This window comes from Bacillus rossius, chromosome 12 (assembly GCF_032445375.1).
Source record: "Bacillus rossius redtenbacheri isolate Brsri chromosome 12, Brsri_v3, whole genome shotgun sequence".
In the NCBI taxonomy this organism is placed as follows: domain Eukaryota; kingdom Metazoa; phylum Arthropoda; class Insecta; order Phasmatodea; family Bacillidae; genus Bacillus; species Bacillus rossius.
In genome coordinates, this window is record NC_086339.1 from 50,385,887 (window position 1) to 50,406,757 (window position 20,871).

At 36.2% G+C, this 20,871-nt stretch overlaps 1 protein-coding gene across 1 annotated transcript in view; it reads left to right on the plus strand.

The window, feature by feature from the left end:
* LOC134537929 (myrosinase 1-like) overlaps positions 1–20,486 on the plus strand; it is a 241,491-nt gene extending 221,005 nt beyond the window's left edge. Inside the window, exons 10-11 of the mRNA XM_063378905.1 lie at positions 19,771–19,874; positions 20,178–20,486. Of these exons, the coding sequence (XP_063234975.1) occupies positions 19,771–19,874; positions 20,178–20,310 (237 nt within the window). The 3' untranslated portion in view covers positions 20,311–20,486. The remainder of the gene's footprint in view (positions 1–19,770; positions 19,875–20,177) is intronic.
* The last annotated feature ends 385 nt before the right edge of the window (positions 20,487–20,871 follow it).

Genomic DNA, 20,871 nt, shown 5'->3' on the forward strand with positions numbered 1-20,871 from the left:
AATAAAAACAATAAATTTTTATAATTTAAATAATTAATTTTATTTTTTACATTATACAAACGCAAGTAAAACGAGCCATTATTGTTTGTAGCCAGCTTTCCTCAGTTCTTTGAGTATGAAGGATATTTCTTTGATGCACGAATAGTTCCCTGCACAAAGCGAGCCTTGCAGAAGTCTTAGCCGGTCAACCAATATGTTTGGATCTTTCCATGATGTGTAATCATTCTCTTCTACCACCATCTTCCTTGCACGTTTATAATAAATATTATGATATCTGGTGTGTTCCGTTTTACCACCAACCACAGGGTAGCTTTCATTTTTGAGACAGTGATCATCACAAGCTTAATCGTATTTATTTAATATATAATGACATTCCATCGTTTTGGTCTCAGGACACCGCCACATTCTACGATCTTGTCAGGTTTAGGTGCTTCATCACAGTCTATGTCTTTGTCAACAGCCTCAGAGTCACTGTAACAATCACCGTAGAAGGCATCGTCATCAGCCAGATTACCGTAAGAATTCGATGTTAATGATGTTGAAGTGTCTTCATCGTCTTCATGCTTCCTTTTTAGGAGTCCATCATTTTTACAAAGTAGGAAAGATCTACTTGAATTCGGCTGGAATATATTCTCACTTTTCACGTTAAGGATTCTTCCATTGTCTTTATTCTTCCATAAATCATCAACCTCCTTCAATTTAAGTTCTTTGTTGAGATCTGAAGAGCCAGGAAAATTATTGTCGTAATGCAGATCACTCTTCCTTAATCTAATAGATTCATCGTTGTGCACAAGCTTGTAAGCAAGCTTGGCGTTAAAAGTTCTGCCATGTATTTTTAAGCTCTCTCCTCCGTAAAGGACTTGCTACATCAAACACAACTTATCATATTGCGTAGTGGATTTTTAACACAGTCAAACTTCTCGTGTTGTCTTTTATTCTTTCTCAAGATAAACTCTTTGCTGCAAAACTTACACCTATGTTCTTTCGATACAGCGTCAGATCCCAAATCGGAATTCATATTAGTTACTGCGACTAATGCCATATAACAATTAAGTGTTTTAAATTAGATCCATTAATTAAATAGAAGTTTTTTTCATTTTTCATAAGCGAGAATTAATATATCTCATGCAAAGGTACTTGATGCATGTATTTCTGATTTTCAACATCAGATGTCGCCATATGTTGCTTGCAGGTAAATAATATTTAGTTATTTTATGCGGTATGCGGGATGCTCACTAACGATCGCAAAAGAAGTATGGCTTCGCTAGACTCCAAGGAGAAGGAAGTTCGTCCTTCCTGTTGGTGCTTCTTAGATTTCTCAGAGATTATTATTATTATTATTATTTGACTGAGTAATAATATTTTTTTAATTTCCACCTGATAAAATTATTACAAGTGTTGATTAAGTAGCAGAAATTCAATAATTAAATGCAACCTTGAATAAAATGACATGCCTCATTAAGTAAAAAAAAATCCTTCATGCAGAGACCAATTTCTCACCTGTAACCAGAAGCACTCGGAGAAAACCATAATATGTCTAGTCAGTAATAATCAGAAGCACTCGGAGAAAATCATAAAAATATTGTCAATAATAATCAGGAGCACACGGAGAAAACAACCATAATATTAACAAGAATAATCGGAAGCACATGGAGAAATCACCAAAAGGTTTCTTTGATATCATAAAATTACAAAAAAAAAAAAAAAAAAAAAATTAAAACAAAAAATACAAAAACCAATTCTGCTAGCTTGTGAAAATCTCATTGTAGTGCAAAGCTAGAGTTCCAGTACAAGCCAGATTTTGTTTTTGTATTTTTTTTTATTTTTTATATTTTTTTGTATGTTTATGATATCAAAGAAAACTTTTGGTGGTTTCTATGTGTGCTTCCGATTATCCTTGTCAATATTATGATGGTTTTCTCCGTGTGCTCCTGATTATTCATGACAATAGTTTGATGGTTTTCTCCGAGTGCTTCTTTTTTTCCTGACTAGACATCTGATGGTTTTCTCCGAGTGCTTCTGATTATTTCTGACTAGACATCTTATGGTTTTCTCCGAGTGCTTCTGGTTACAGGTGGGAAATTGATCTCTGTATGAAGGATTATTTTACTTAATGAGGCATGTCATTTATTCAAGGTTGCATTTAATTAGTGAATTTCTGCTACTTAATCAACACTTGTAATATTTTTATCAGGTGGAAATTAAAAAATATCATTACTCAGTCAAAAAACAATAATAATCTCTGAGAAATCTAAGAAGCAACAACAGGAAGGACGAACTTCCTTCTCCTCGGAGTCTAGCGAAGCCATACTTCTTTTGCGATCGTTAGTGAGCATCCCGCATCCCGCATAAAATAACTAAATATTATTTACCTGCAAGCAACATGTGGCGACATCTGTTGTTGAAAAGCAGAAATACATACATCAAGTACCTTTGCATAAGATATATTAATTCTCGCTGATGAAATATGAAAAAACTTCTATTTAATTAATGGATCTAATTTAAAACACTTAATTGTTATATGGCATTAGTCTCAGTAACTAATATGAATTCCGATTTGGGATCTGACGCTGTATGGAAAGAACATAGGTGTAAGTTTACAGCAAAGAGTTTATCTTGAGAAAGAATAAAAGAAAACACGAGAAGACTGACTGTGTAAAAAAACCACTACACAATATGATAAGTTGTGTTTGATGTAGCGAGTCGTTTACGCGGAGAGAGAGCTTAAAAAGACATGGCAGAACTTGTAACGCCAAGCCTGCGTACAAGCTAGAGGACAACGATGAATCTACTAGACTAAGGAAGAGTGATCTGCAATACAACGATAATTATCCTGGCTCTTCCGATCTCGACAAAGAACTTAAATTGAAGGAGGTTGATGATTTACGGAAGAATGAAGACAAGGGAAGAATCCTTAACGTGAAAAGTGAGAATATATTCCAGCCGAATTCAAGTAGATCTTTCTTACTTTGTAAAAATGATGCACTCCTAAAAAGGAAGCATGAAGAGGATGAAGTCACTTCGACATCATCAACATCGAATTCTTACGGTAATCTGGGTGAAGACGATGCCTTCTACTGTGATTATTACAGTGACTCTGAGGCTTTTGACAAAGACATAGACTGTAATGAAGCACCCAACGCTGACAAGATCGAAGAATGTGACGGTGCCCTGAGACCGAAACGATGTAAACGACGTGATATATTAAATAAATCTGATCAAGCTTGTGATGATCACTGTCTCAAAAATGAAAGTTACCCTGCGGTTGGTGGTAAAACGGAACACACCAAAGATCGTAATATTTATTATAAACGTGCAAGGAAGATGGTGGTAGAAGAGAATGATTACACATCATGGAAAGATCCAAACATATTGGTTGACCGGCTAAGACTACATGGTTCGCTTTGTGCAGGAAACTATTCGTGCATCAAAGAAATATTCTTTTTATTTAAAGAACTAAGGGAAACTGGCTACATACAATAATGGCTTGTTTTACTTGCATTTGATTAATGTAAAGAAATAAAATAAATAATTTTAATTATAAAAAAATTTAATGTTTTTATTTCTTGTATTCTGATTTCTAACTGAGACTTAGTTCTCGTAACTTGTGCTTTCTGTTTGCCTTTTTGTTGATGGTGCTTCCAAAATGTGCTTCCCTTTTGATTATGGTGCTTCCAAATGTGCTGCCTTTTTGTTGATGGTGCTTCCAATTGTGCTTCCTTTTTTGATGGTGCTGCTTTTTTGTTGATGGTGCTTCCAAAATGTTCTTTTTTTGATTATGGTGCTTCCAAATGTGCTGCCTTTTTGTTGATGGTGCTTCCAATTGTGCTTCCTTTTTTGATGGTGCTTCAAAATGTGCTGCCTTTTTGTTGATGGTGCTTCCAATTGTGCTTCCTCTTTGATGGTGCTTCCAAATGTGCTGCTGTTTTGATTATGGTGCTTCCAATTGTGCTGCCTTTTTGATTATGGTGCTTCCAAATGTGCTGCCTTTTTGTTGATGGTGCTTCCAATTGTGCTTCCTTCTTTGATGGTGCTTCCAAATGTGCTGCCTTTTTGTTGATGGTGCTTCCAATTGTGCTTACTTTTTTATTGTGCTTCCAAATGAGCTGCCTTTTTTTTGGTTGTTCTTCCAAATGTGCTTCCTTTTTGTTAATTGTGCTGCCTTTTTTATTAGATTCTTGGTCCTCTTTAAAGCGTAAAAAACATGGTCCGTTGGTTCAATTGAAAATAATTAGCTGACGATGAGGGAGGACGTGAGGTTCAGAAATAACTGGTCTATACGTCTGACATTGATTATGACCCGGTCTATCGGTCCGAAGACGCTTGGTCTATATGAATGTATGGCTTTTTACATGAATGGTTTAGAGGTTATTCAGATTATTAAAAAACTAGACTTTCATGTTAGACTTATCAGCAACGTATTTAATTCGTCGAACATTGTCGTACATTGACTTGTGTTTTTTTTTATTTTTGAAGAGAGAATGATTTATAAGCATCGCGAATGGTAATGGAAAAAAAGGAATATTAAATTTATTTAATATTTAGTTACACTTGTCACTGTTCAAGTATCGCATCGAGAGCAGGAATCTAGCAATTCAATATGTAAATTAATGATTCATTTTTTTGATGGATTTTGGATTTTTTGCCGAATTTCTAGCAAAATAATTACACGATTTCAAGATGGCGCCCAAATTTCCAGATGGCGGGGCACCTCGGTAATAAATGTTTACTGCACTGTAGCGGGTTGGAATTAAATTATCCAGATGGAAATGTACTCTATAAGACGAGTACACATACACACACAAGATGGTGTACTCCAGCAGGTGGTAGCTCCTGGTAGCATGTACTGAACTTAAAATGTTGGATCCATGATGGTCGACAAGGACAAAGTCAAATTTCAAGGTCAAGGTCAAGGTCAAAGTTCAAGGTCAAGGTCAATTTTCAAGGTTAAGGTCAAATTTCTGGGTCAAGATCAAAGTTCAAGGTCAAGGTCAAAGTTCAAGGTCAAGGTCAAAGTTCAATGCCAACAGTTGAGGACAATGGCATGGTCCCCAGAAAATTATACTAACATGGTATCAGCACACTCTACCTGACGTAAACAAGATGGTGGTCTCCAGCGGATGATGACAAGGTGGCGGACATGACGTCATACCAGTTGACGATATATACCTTGTTATTGTTGGTGGTAGGTCAGTCTAGGTAGCTTTCATGGAGGAAGTTCGACCGTTTACTCTCGCCGGAAATCGAACCAAGGACGTAAATCGATCTAATCAAACAGAATCAAAATAAGTTAATTTTTTGATGCATTTTGGAATTTTTTTATTAAAATCGGAATAAAGATTTTCAAGATGGTGTCCAAATTTAAAGATGGCGGACATGACGTCATACTATGCTATGAAACAAGTGGTGGGGTCAGTCTGCCAGAAGCCACCACGGGGGAAGGATCGGTCTCCATTTTTAATTTTTTTGCACTCGTCGGTTTCGAACCGAGGACTCCGAGCTCCGTGTCGTAAATGTATGTTTTTAAAATATTTTTATTAAAATTTTATTATTTAATTTTTTATAATTTTTTAAAAAAATTCATTAAATTCGGATAATAAATAAGGATTTTAAAGATGGCGACTGTATCAAAATTTGCAACGGTGATGTCATAATTCAAAATGGCGGAAAACACAACACCGGAAAGTTCGAGAAAACAAAATGACTTCATCCAAAATGACGGATACAAGATGGCCGCCGTGATATACTTGTCCCATTACATTGTGTCCCGTTACGCTGTGTCCCATTACACGCATCCAAGATAGCCGCCATGACGTCACAATCCAAGATGGTGGTCGGCACCTCTGGCACCTCCTGCGAGCGCCTGGCGCAGGGGCCCCATTTGTATGTTACTATGTACTTTTGTACATAATGTCACTTTCACGTCAAAATTAAATTGCAGAAATTCTCTCTAGCTGTCTCGGTTTAGCAGGTTTATATTACTGATGAACAAAAGTGTGAATATGTAAATGTGACGGTAAAATAATATTTAAATCAACACATGCCCAGTAGTATATAATAGTAGGTATTGGCGATAGTGCTTTTTGTGTAGAGCAAAGGAGCGGGTCAATGAACTTTACCCTTGATGTCATGGCGGCCATATTTGATGACCTTTACTTTGACCTTTGACTTTTACCTTCACCTTTGACCTAGACCTTATAACTTGAACGTTGACCTTTATCTTGATCCTTAATCGCCATCTTGGATTCTGCAAACTGGTCATCGAGCGCCCGAATCCCTGAGCATTTAAATTTTTGTTACGGTCAACATCTTGAATTTTAATAACATATACATCATCTTGGATCTGATGTCTCAGCCATTTTTTATATTCTGACGTCGCATCCCCATCTTGTTGTCGTCAGCTGGAGGCCATTATATGGAATGACTAACTACACGACCACCATCTTGGTTATTTCTGTACATTTGAAGGCCGACATCTTGGATACAGACATATTTGTTTCTGCTTATGTTCCAAGAGGAAGCCAGCATTGCGCTGACTCATGCACACAAGTTCGATGTTCAATTGCCTGATAATGTTGTTATGGTCCTTATCGACATAAAAATTTAATTTTCTTTCTTCAAAAAGTGGTGTGATTCAAACAATGACTGACAGGACCTGTGGGTTTTAAAACATATTCCTTGACCGCACGACCATCGATAAATTTACAGGACTGATAATTAATTAAGGTACCTATATAAAAACAGCTTTTATCTTGTATTTTTAATTTGAAGGGATAATAGCATAACCTACTTGAGAGGGTTGTTGCCACCTTATATTTACTTTAAAACTTGCTACCACGAATGCAAGTTAACACACATCACCTGCTAGAGGGCGTCGCCACCATCTTGTTTTCAGTAATCGATAACAGGAGCGCTAGCGTACACTACATGTGCTGGAGTGCGCTCCCGTCATAATAGTTAAATTTTTGCCTGCTAGATTACATGAATCATTTATTACTTAGGCGTACGCCATCTTGTCGGTCGTCTAAGCCGCAATGTAAAAAATCTGCAATCATTTAGATAGAAGGTTTAAAAATTTACAAACAGCATTTAAAAATCTCTTATTAATATACTGGTTGATTCCGTAGATTTCTGTTCTTGGTTCGATACTTAGTAGATGCAGAATAAAATTAATTTTATGCAAAAATCTTTTTAAATAAAATATGATGATAATCCTAAAGGCAGGTTAGGTTCCTAGTCTACCAGCCTCCAGTAAGCCGTAATTTTTTTAATTTGTGGTGAAAACCCTAGAAATTCGGAAATAAATTGTAAAAATAATAAAAAAGTGTCCTAAAAATTATTGATAAGATTACCTTTGTTCGATTCTCGACCCGTAACATGATTAACTAAAGCATAAACTAAAATCAAAATCTGTTTCCTATTACATTTCATGAAGTTCATTATCTTTTTGTACGAAAAGCGACTCTATACAAGATAGTTGTGCGAGAAAATAAATATATTGTCGCTGTGCCTAACACGAAAGTTTTAATTTTCGATGTTTGGTATACCTTCCAACCAGTTCGTGTAAAATACTAGACGTATTACTTAAGTGTATTTTGATCACGAGGCCCGGTCAGGCGTATAGGACAGACGGCTCCGAACCACGAGACCAATATTAACCTGACTTCATTCTTTAATACGCACATACATTCGACACAGTACACACACTGAACACATAATGAACACACAGCACACACACACAAAACACCAAATGGGCATGAAAAATACACACAGTACACGCAATACACAAGCAGTACACAATCAACGAACACACAGTACATACACTGGACACGCAATACACATATAGGATACAAACTGACTCATAGCATACACACTGTACACGTAATGTACACGCACTACACATGGAATGATCACTTACACAGAATATGCAGTGGCCAAAAAGGGAGCACAATCGGAAGCACAATCATTAAAGGAAGCACTTTTGGAAGCACAATCAATTAAGGAAGCATATTTGTAAGAACAAATAAAGAAAGCACAATTGGAAGAACATTCTTTAATAAGGCAGTAAATCGGAAGCACCATCAAATAAGTTAGTACAATGAAAAAAGGAAGCACATTTAACGAAAATAACACGAATTTATACAAAAATTCAAATTGTAATGATATGATCTTGTCACAGGGATACGACCCCGCACAGGGATAGGATCTCGCCACATGAATACGATCTCATCGCAACAATACGGTCTCATCAGAGAAATACGGTCTCATTAGAGAGATACGATCTCATCGCAGGGATACTGTCTCATCAGAGAGATACGGTCTCAACATAGTGCTATGCTCTCGTCGAAGGAATACAAACTCATCAGAGCTATACATTCTCGTTAGCGGGTTATGCTCTCTTCAGAGGGATATGTTCTGATCAAAGGGATATGCTCTCATCAGTTGGATACACTTTCGTCAGGGATATACGCTCTTGTCAGAGGTATACATTATCATCAAATGGATACGTATGCAACAGTAGGATAGGATACTTCAGAATTGACTACAAATTTTAAACAAAAAGGTCGTACATTTACAGGATCATTCAACTCAATAGGATGCGATTGTCTCAGTTGGATACAATCGCTAATATACGGTAGGAACCAACAGCTGCAAGTGTTTTTGACACTAACTGTCTTTGCCCCACCAGCTACAAAGACAATTGGCTACAAGGCTGCAAGTCTACGAGGCTACAAGACCACAAGTCTATGGGACGATTAGGTTACATGTATTTAAGGCTCTAATTGTCTTTTGCCCCACCAGCTAAAAAATACATTTAGCTACAAGGCTACGAGTCTTCAAGGTCACGAGGCTACATGACAATGAGGCTCAAAGTATTTACGGTTCCAAATGTCATTGTAGCTGGAGCCAAAGACAGTTGCAGGCTTGAATACTTGTAGTTTCGTCGTACCATAGCCTTGTGGTATTGTAACCTTGTAGCCTTGCAGCCTTGTTGCCAAGTGTTGTTCTAGTCGGTTCAGGAAAAGACAGTTGGGGGTAAACACAGTTGAAGCAATTGAAGATTGCAATATATTAGCAATCATATCCTACTGAGAGAATCGCATCCTACTGAGTTGAATGAATGTGTAAATGTATGTCATTTTCGTTTAATGCACATATTCAAGTCTTTAGTATCGGATCCTACCATTGAATTCAACCATTGAATTCATATCCCTCTGACAAGAGGGTATACCTCTGATGAGACCGTATCTTTCTCATGGAACCATATGCCTGCGATGATATCGTATGCCTGTGGTGAGATCGTGTCCCTGTGACGAGATCGTATCCCTTTGCCATATTCCTGCGACGTGTTCATATCCTAACAAGTTGAATTTTTGTAGAAACATGTGTCCTTTTCGTTAAATGTGCTTACATTTCTCATTGTGCTTCCTTTTTTTCATTGTCCGTTCTTCCTTCAATGTGCTTCCTTCTTTGATTGTGCTTCTGATTGTATTGCGGTATTTTTAGAATTGTCTTTTAAATGTGCTTCCTTTTTATGATTATGCTTCTAATTTTGCTTCCTTGTTGTCTACTGCATGTCCTGTGTGTATAATTATTGCATGTGTAGTGTGTGTTCATTGCATTTAAAGTATGTGGTCTGTGTGTCAGTTTTGTCTCCTGTGTGTGTATTGCATGTCCAGTGTGTGTACTGTGTGTTCATTGCATGTCCTTTATATGTACTGTGTCCAGTGTTTAAACTGCGTGACCTGTGTGTGTATTTTGGTCCAGTGTGTGTTCTGCATGTTCCTTAGTTGTGTACTGTGTGTGTTTTGCATGTCCATTTGGTGTTTTGTGTGTGTGCTGTTTGTTCATTACATGTTCATTGAGTGTATTTTGTGTCTATTTCTTTTTTCGATTGTGTTTCTTAATGAATGTGCGTTGTCAAGTCTGAAGTTAGGTTAATATTGGTCTCGTGGTTCGGAGACATCTTGCCTATACGCCTGACATTGTACATTACTTGGCCTCGTTGTCCAAAAACACTTGACTGTATGTCTAGCATTGTACATTAACTGGTTAAAAGGTATTCTGTACATCGAAAATTTAGGCATTCGTGTTAGGCACAGCAAAAAAAAAAAATTATTTAGTCGAACATGTATCTCGTACAGAGTTGTTTTTCGTAGAGATAGTGGTTAATAAATTTCACGAAAAGGAAACAGCAAGATTTTTTATATTATTTCAAGATTTAGTTTCTCTTATCACTGGGCAATAATCTAACCATGGTGACTGATATCTCATTATTTTAATTCACGATTATTTTGATGATTTTTTACATTTTTTCCGATATTCTATGTTTTTCATTACAATATTTCCAAGATGATGGCTAATTTATCTTCAACATCTTACTGGAGACTGGTAGACTAGGAACTTAACCTGCTTTAAGGATTTTCGTCATATTTTATGTAATAAGTTTATATGTAAAATCATTTTTATTGTATTTACTAAGTATCCATTCAGTATATTAATAGGTCAATTTTTATGAATTTTTGAATTTCTTCCACCTTTCTAGCTAACTAATTACATATTTTCAAGATGGTAGCAAAGACGACCCACACGATGGTGGACGCCAAAGTAATAAATGATTCCTGACTCTAGTGAAAAAAATTAAACTAATATGTTGGCAGTGCACTCTATCAGCCATAGTGTACTCTAGCACTCCTGGTTTCACTTACTGGAATCAATATGGCAGCGACGCCCTCTAGCAGTCGATGTGTGTTAACTAGCGGTCCTGGTAGAAAGTATTGTAAACAATTAAAGATTGCGACAATGCCTTCGAGCATTTTATGATATTATTTCTTCAAATAAAAAAAAATGAAATTCCGAATGTGTGATATTTATTTTATATACTTTAATTCTTAGTCCTGATAATGTCTCTATGGCCGTGCGATCAAAGGCATATATTTTCCAACCCAGAGATCCTACCTTTCACTGTTCTATTCCCAGTGCTTGCATGTATTTTGAAAAAAATAAAATTATTGTGTCGATAAGGACAACAACATTAGCTTATGTGCAATAGAGAGCACTATGCTGATGCTCTTTTGGAACAAAAAGAAAAAAACAAAAATATCTCTTTCCAAGATGTAGACCTCCAGTTGTACATAAATAACCAAGGTGGTAGTCATGTAATCATCCCAGATTATGGCCCCCAACAGACAACAAGATGGGGATGTGACATCAGAATATATAAATTTGGCTGAGAATCATATCCAATATGGCGGACATGTTATTAGATTTCAAGATGGCGACTGTAACAAAAATTGCAATGTTAAATTGCAGTGACTCAAAATTTCTAAAAAAAAAAATCTGTATTTCAAGGAAAAATTTCCCATTTTAGTCCTCAAAAATGCTAATCAGTTAAAATTTACTGAAAATGGATTAAATTCCCCATGGGCAAGCCACTCTAAGCTGCACCTAGCCAATAAGGATGCCATGACCGCCAACTTGTATTCTTAAACGTTGCAATTATCGTTATGCTCACCTTCTTGTATATCCATAATTATTATCATATTTGAATGGGGTGAAAATAAAAATTTAAACAAAATTTATTTAATCAAATTTTAATAAAATAATACTACTAAACATCCTACTCACCTACTAGATTCAAACATCGTGAGGGCAAAAATAGAAGAAAAAAATGTCTTCTGATCTTTTCTCTACGGAATCCATCAGCAAAAAGGCCACCAACCACAAATGCCAGGGTATTTATTTCACCACCTAGTATGACATAATTTCCGCCATCTTGTTTTCGTCTGCTGGAGGCCACAACTTGATTTCGTATGACAGAGTGCGCTGCAACCATGTTAGTTTAATTTTTACACACCAAAGAGCAGTTATTATTTATTGTTACCATGGCTAACACCACCTCGAATTTAGACGTTATCTTGGAAATTCTAATAAATAAATAGAGAAATTGGGAAAATTCCAAAAATTATTAAATAAATATGCTATTTATATACCTGATAATTTATTCGATCGACTCCTGTCCTCAGTTTGATCCTTGGTCAGTGCAAAAATAAATAAATTTAATAAAATATGATATCAAGGTAACATAAAAATGAGAGGTTAAAAAAAGTATTTACAAAATAAAATTTAGTAGATAGATACTTTAATACTACAGGAACATTTGCGAAAGTTAGCAATTCAATAAACATATAGATGTGCATTGGATGGAAATGAATAATTCTTATCTCCACTCGGTTTACACAAGACAGAGACCAGCCAGATCCTTTGCCTATATTTTCTTTTACTTCCCGACAGAGTTTCTTGATACAGTGTTTAACAGACTATTTCACATCGTCAGAATTGTAAATGGGAGTATTCACTGTAATGAATGCACACTTATTCACATTGTCCTCGGATATATATATATATATATATAAACCGTCTAAAAAAAGCTTATTTTTTAAATTTTAAGTATGTAGCTACTTCATAAATAAGCTGATTGATAATGTTCTACCTAATATCGCCAAGAAAAGTTATAACGTCTTTGGCCTCACTAAGCATATTTAGATAATAGTAAAATTTCAACATTCCACAAATAACTGTTTTTGCCGAATGTAATCCATTATCATTTACCCGTAATTCACCAAAAACCGTCTGAAGCATAAATTAATGTCCAGCCATCACCCATTCGATTGCTGAACATTAATTTTTTTTACTTGTACGCATACGAGCCACAAATCTAAAGCAAGGGTCGAAATGTTTGCAGGTACTTCATCATTACGCACACGAACTTTAATTTTTGCGCATGATGTCGCAAACTGTCAATAAATGTTAACCAAACATGGCAATCATCGAAGCGAAACTTCGTACGAGATGAAAACTTTACACATTTGCTCCTCTCATATTTTGTGCATCGTGGAAATATGCAAACGTCATATCACAGTAGCTGCAAAGATATCTAGTTAATAAAGACGAACCTTTTAGACCCGAAACATATGATTTTGCTGCAGTTGTACCAATTCTCGGTATACGCAGAAGCGAATCAATGAAACACTTGACGTCGCCCCAAGTGCTCCTCCCAGTCGCTTAGATCGTTGTTGCACATTGCCACCTCTTTGCCCCAATGTGCACGTGTGTGGAAAAGTGTTGATAAAGGGGGGAATTGAACGAAAGGAAAAAGCTGTGGGAACGCTGGCAAAACGTACCAGGAAGAGGGGAGTGTGGGGAGAGATAATCTTGCGAGCGGGATTGTCGTATCGCCAGTATCGCCAAAGACGACAGATCACAAGTCGCGCAGCTGCAGCGGGAGCAGCATAGAGAGTGTTGCTGTGGGCGGAGTCGCGGACGGAAGCTTCGGCCGACGCAGGACCCAACCACGGCGAGGAAACTTCTCAGGTTCGCCTTCTCGTTCCACGACGAGAACCTGTGGTACTCTGCAGGACAGTGACACCCAGCGGGACAGTGACACACCTGCGCTAGGCTTGATCCCCCAGGCCACGAGGCTCCAATCCCCTCTACCACCCATCTGAGCAGCCGGGACTTCAACCACCACAGACGGGATCAGCCCCAGCAACGTCAAATAGGCGCCCAACGTGGGGCCAATTTATCATTTCAAATTTAGAAAGTTGCAAAGTTCAAATGTTAGAAGTTTCAAATTTTCAAACTTTTGTCAAAATCGTAAGTCTGAAACAGGCGACGCAGTAAGGACATGTTTGTCGCTCGGGTACAGGAAGCTGGCATGCCGAGGCGCGATAAGGCGGGTGAGAGCGATTAGGTGTCAGCGCGACTCACGCCGAGCTTCAGTGGCACAACACCCGAGTGAAGCATTACTGTTATTTGAGATAATCTTGTCACAATAACGGCATTAATGCTCGATAGCTGTTGACGAATCACTAACCCTTGAAGTCTCCATCGAGTGTGATACATCGTTCCACGTAGTTTCTTCTGCAGGCAGCACTGAAGTCATTAAGCTATCTTTGGCTGGTGGTACCATGACATTTGAAGCCTCCTCTTGTGTTGTCGTCGATGTTGCAAATGGGAACTGCGACATCTTCGTCGATGCTGACACCAAGGTTCACTTAGACGATTATAATATTTCCATCGTGTCCGACGTTAAAGAAGTTCAAAAGAACAAGTAATTACGTGACTTAAGCACCAGGTGTGACAAACTAGGTGATACACCACCGCATTTAGTAACAAACTGACATCCTACCATCTGGGGACTCGATTAAATACTCGAATCCAGACGAATAATATGCTAGTCAAAACACGATTAATTTACATTAATACACTGAATAAAAAAGATCAAGATTTGGAAGTACATTTGACATACAATTTGGCCAAACACAATGCATGCACTGGACATGCAACGTACACAACAAATAAGCAATACACACACCGAACATGTAATGTATAGACAGTAAACACACTACACAACTCTGGATGCCACAGTACACACAGTACACATACTGGAGGTACAGTAGACACAATGGATGCCTAGTACACACAGTACACACAGTACACACACTGGATATTGAGTTCACACATTGAATGCACAGTACACACATTACACGCAATGGATGCATAGTTCACACAGTACACCCATTACACAAACAGTACACTCAGTACACACAATGGAGGCACAGCACTAACACATATTACACACAACACACACATTACACACATTGGACGCACATTAAACACACAGTGCACACACAGGAGGCGAATTTGACTAAAAGGAATTATATTTGGACAAAAAAAGATCTTATCATTTCGATACCATGTAATCAGTAGCATATGTAATTACAGACTTGAATACATACATTTAACGAAATCAAGGCAAATGCTTACGTACATTAAACTCAGCAGGATGCGAAAGACAGTTTGTGATAGGATATAATGCCACCAACAGTCTTTTGGTCCCAACAGTTATTTGCACCAAAAGTCAATGGCTCCAAAAGTATTTGTCTGAAAAACATTTATTGCTCTAATAATCTTTGGCTTCAAAAAGTCTTTGCCTCCAAAATATTTTGTCTTCAAAAAGTCTTAGTCTTAGCTGTTATTTGCCTACTAGACTAGGGAGCTACGAAACTACGCGACTACAAGACTACAAGATGACAAGTCTATGAGGCTATATGGCTCTTAACTGTCTATGGTTCCATTCACCGGCGAGAGGTAATTAGGATCTGTAAAAGAACTTGTTGCAATTAGTATCGATTCTGGCCAACAGATGTCGTCACCTGTTGTGTTGAGGTAAAAATTATTTTTTTCATTTATGCTGGATGCAGGATGCTCACTAACGATCGCAAAAGAATGAAAACTTTGCTAGACATCAAGGAGAAGGAAGATCATCATTTATGATAGTGCTAATCAGCTGTCTCAAGCATGGTATTTGACAAAAAAAAATGGAATTAATTTGTTTGAATTCCACCTGATAAAAATATTTTTAGTAATAATTTTTGTAGCAAAAATTCACAATATAAATGTTACTCAAATTAAAATTACGTGACTCATAAAGTAAAATTTTTTTCTTGCATTGATAGATTTATCAGAAATAACCAGAAGCTCCAACAGTATATCTGTGGAAGTCCTCGAAATGATTAATAAGGTGCCCACGTAGAATACTTAAAAATTTTGTCAGTAATAATACGGAGCACACAAAGACGCATTTTTTATCCATATTAGCAAATAACAAATAAATAAATATTAAATATAAAAAAAAATTAAAGGTAAAAATTAAAAAACAGATTAATGAAACGTATACAAAAATGAATAGAAATTTACAAATGTACCAGCTTGTATTGGAGCTCTATCCTTGCACCTGAAAAGACAAGTTCACAAACTAGCAGAAGATTTGTATTTTAATTTTTAAATACATAACTGTTATTTATTGTTCATAATTTTTTTAATATTTAAATTTAATTTTAATTTTTTTATTTGCTGATATCATAACACACTTCCTAATCTACTAGCCAAATAGCAGCTAGGTAGGCCTTATACTCTTTGGAGCCAAATACTTTAAGAGGCAAAACATTTTTTGGATCCATAAACTGTTGGCGCCAAAATACATTTTTTTTTTTAGCCATTGGCTTTTGCAGCCAGACTGGTGGAGCCATAGAATGATAAACTGTTCGAGGCATTAAATCCTATCATAAATTTTCGATCGCATCCTACTGAGTTGAATGTACTTGAAAATGTACGTCAATTTCGTTAAATGTCTGTATTCTAATACTGATCAGATCATATCCAACTGATGAGATCTTTTTACACTAACTTCTATTTTCATCTTAATACACTAAATTTTAGTCATATTGGTCTCCTGTGTACGTGTGTACTGTGAGTCCAGTGTATTAACAGTGCGATCAGTGTGTGTACTGTGTGTACTATGCATCCCGTGCATGTACTGTGTGTGCAGTGCGTCTAGTGTGTGTACTATGTGCGTATGCTTTGCGTCCAGTGTGGGTACTGTGTGTACTATGCGTCCAGTGCGTGTACTGTTTGTTTAGTGTGTGTACTGTCTGTACTGAGAAGTCAATGCGTGAACTGTGCGTCCAGTACATGTACTGTATGTACTGTGCCCCCAGTTGTGTACTGTCCATAGTGTGTGTACTGTATTCAGTGTGTTTAATATGTGTAATGTCAATCCAGTGTGTTTTCTGTGTGTACTGTGTGTCCACTGTGTATTTTGTGTACTGTGTGTACTGTGTATACATTATATGTTCGGTGTGTACATTTAGTTTTTATTGTGTACTTTTCATGGTATTGCGTGTCTAGTGCATTATTGTACATAAATATTGTACATACATAAATGTGCTAATTTCATTGTTTCAAATTTACTTAATGATGTGTTAATTTTCTTAAATTTTGTTTTGTTTAGTGTATTAATGTAAATGAATAGTGGTTTGACAAACATTTTATTCGACTGGTTGCGGTAGTATTATAATGAGTCCCCAGATAGCGGGACATTCAGTTTGTTACTGGCTGCGAAGGAGTAAGGATCACCTAATTAATTTGCCACATCTGGTGTTTAGGTCATGTCATTACCTGTTCTTGTGAAATAAATTGCAATTTATCTTCTTAATCGCCGGACAAGATTAAAATTGTACATTCATCTACGAGAAATCTGGCGTCAGCGTCGACGGTAATGGTGCAATTCCCAATTACAAGTTCGACGACCACACTAGAGGAGGCTTCATCAGTCGTGGTACTACCAACAGAAGAGAACTTAATTACTTCAATGCTGGCTGCAAATGAAACCAAGATATACGATGTTTCGCCCTTGATGTATACTTCAATAGATGTTGATTCGTCAAAAGCTATCGAGCATCGAATCCGTCATTGTGTCAAGTTTTTCTCAAGCAACAGTAATTCTTGACAGCACGAGAAGTGACTATTTACTAAGAATCCTACTAGCAAAATGTTTGGTTGTAACCAATGCCGCAAATAATTTGCAAGGCATGATAATTTGAAAAGACACGTGAAGATATGCAAAGGACCTGCTGCGTGAAACGAAGTAAAGGTTTCGCTACAACAGTGATTGATTGATTGGCATTAAAGTACACCAGAAATTGGTAAATCTGCAGCCACATCATCTGGTTCGTGTCTTAAAGGTTCGTCTTCATCAAACAAACATCCTTGCAGCTACTGTGATATGAATTTCGCGTATTCCCATGTTTCATGAACACATGAGAGGAGCAAACTTAGACTTTCTCGTACGAAGTTTTGCTTTGATAAGGAAATGTTTGGTTTACACATATTGACAGTATGCAAAGGAATACGAAAAAAAAAAAAAATTAAGATGAAGTCTGTGTGCATACTGATGAACTACCTTAAGACATTTCAACTCCTCGCTTCGGATTGGAGAATCGTATGCATAAAAGCACAGAAAGAGATCTTCAGCAAACGAATATGATGAACCCTGGACATGAATCTATGCCTTATACTGTGCTCGGTGCAGTACAGATAAATGATAACACACTCCACTTGGCGAAATATGCATTTCGTGGAGCGTTGAAAGACTACTATTTTCTTAATACGTTTAGTGAGTCGAAATACATTTTTACTTTTCTTGATTATATCAGGCAGATCATTAAAATGTATGTTATTGATGAAGTAGCTACAAACGGACTCTTTAAAATATAACTTTTGGTTAGACTTTGTATATGACAAACCATGTCTACCCGAGGACAATTTAAAGAAAAGTGCATTAAAGAATGTGAATAATCTCCTTTACAATTCCAACTATGTGAAACAGTCTCATAAACACAGTATCGATAAACTTTGTCGGGAAGAAAAAGACTATGTAGGCAAGAGATCTGGCTCGTCTCTGTCTTCAGTAAACCGATTGGAGCTAAGAATTTGTCAGTTCAAGCCGATGTAGAAATAAATGTAATTGAATTGCTAACTTCAGCAAGTGATCCTGTAGTATAAAAGGATTAATTTAATAAATGTTATTTGTAAGTATATATATATATATATATATATATATATATATATATATATTCTAACCTCTCACTTTTATGTCACATTGATGAGGTATTTAATTTTATTTATTTATTTTTGCATTGACCAAGAATTGAAACTAGCACAGGAGTAAACAATAGAATATATATTATATTAAAAGAAATTTAATAGTATAATTTTTTCCGATTTTTTAAGTAAATAATTTTGTATTTTTAAAATGGGATCCAAATTTCAAGATGTTTGGCCTCGTAGTAATAATATATTAATTCTGCTCTCTAGTGGGTAAAAATTTTACTATACATGGTGGCAGCGCACTATAAAGGACGAAAACAATTTCGTGGCCTCCAGCAGACGAAAACAAATTGGTGGCCTCCAGCAGGCGAAAACAAGACAGCGGACATTATGTAATACTAGGTGGCGATATAAATATCCTGGCATTAGTAGCTGGATGACTTTTTGCCGACGGATTCCATAGAGGAAGAATCGGTCGCAACCATTTTTATTTTTTATCCTTACAAGTTTTGAACTGAGGATTTTAGTTAGTTTTGGAATAATATTTTATTAAAATTTGATTACTAAAAATTTTCATAAATGTGCTTTTTCCTATTAAAATTTGATAACAATTACATATTTTCAATATGGTGGCCCTAACAAATAGTGCAAAAATCTAGAATCCAAGATCGCGGCTGTAAATTAACTGCAATGAAGATGTCATACACGTCCAAGATGATATGCGTGACATAATTTGCAACATTTTCTTGAATCCTTGGTGACCGTAACGAAATGTGGAAGTGTTTTCAAATATTATTTTATTAAATTTGGTTGATAATGTTTTTTAATTTAAATTTTTCCATTAATATCTGATAATATTTACTGTTTTTCAAGATGGCGACCACAACGAAACTTGCAACATTCTAGAATGCAAAATGAAGGCCATTGCATCTTTTTGACATGGTGCGGCTTCGAGCGGCTTGTCAATGGGGAATTTAAGCAATTTTGGGGAAATTTCAAGCAAGTGGCAATTTTGAGGCCTAATAAGGAAATTTTCCCTCAAATCGGCAATTTTTCCCTCGAAAAATGGAAATTTTAGAAATATTAAGTAATTTTGTGTCATCTTTGAGAATGTTGTGGTAAGTTGACACTAAAAATGGCCGCTGTACCGTCACAATGTAAACAATAATCAATCATCCTGAAGCCTGTGTGCTCAGAGCCCCATTAGTACATAACTTGGGCCCATAATAACTTAGTGATAAATGTGACTGAGACTATTTTATGATGTCACTGTCGATTCAAAAGCTCAGTTAATAACCTATTTACTCTTTCTTACAGAACTACTATGCTGCAGTTTTGGATGCAATACACTTGGATAACGTGAACGTGATTGGCCACACCACGTGGGCTTTCGTTGACACGTTCGAGTGGTTCACATACTCGTAAGTATATATTTAAAAGAAATATTACAGTCAGTCGACATATTATTGATTCTTCTTTCTCTTGCCATAAATACATTTATTATTTTACTATTTATTCTATCAGAAAAAAGTGATAATTCAGTCCCTGCATATTGTTTGAAATTTTGTATTCTAAGTTTACAGTAAGAAAGTCATGAGTTGATGAAGTAAACTTTTGTTTCTCACCAGAAAGGGAATATTTTTCAAGAGTAAACACTATAAATTTGAATTGCAAATATTAAGTTCTATATTTGGAGTGAAATATGTGTGTTTTTTTTATTTTAGGACAAGATTTGGATTGTTCTATGTGAATTTCACTGATCCTGCCCGTCCTCGTACACCTAAGTTTTCTACAACAATTCTCTCATCAATAATCAAAACAAGAAAACTACCTGAAGAATATTTGGACAAAGAATAATACAAACTGGAATTGATTGTGTATGCAGTGTACCAATATATTATATTTTCAATGTCATAAATTTTCTCCATTTATTTAATATTGAATAATTTAGTGCAGTTTTATTTAAATGTAGAGATACATTTTAAATGTATTTGGGTGTTTTACGAATAATAAATTATCTGCATATATTATGATACAACGAATATTCACATTATTATGAAGCTATGCTATACACAGGCACTTTGGTGTGAAAGATCACGAAAAAGAATTTTAAAGCAGTAATGTGAAAGTGAGTCAAATGATTCATGAGGATTTGCATAACAGGTAGGTGAGTGTTCATGTTTAAATTTTTCCTTGACATTATTTATTTCTAGATAGTTTAGAAATTTGGCTTCCAACTCGTGAATCCACAAAATATTGCAGACCCACATTTCTAAGATTTCTCACATGCGCCTAGATGCTAGTCTGCATTGAATTGTCGTGCATCTGTAACCGTGGTGCTGTGCTCAAAACAAAACCATAATTATTGATAATAAATGTCCGGTGGAAGCGTCAGGCTAATTATCTAAAAGAACTTGC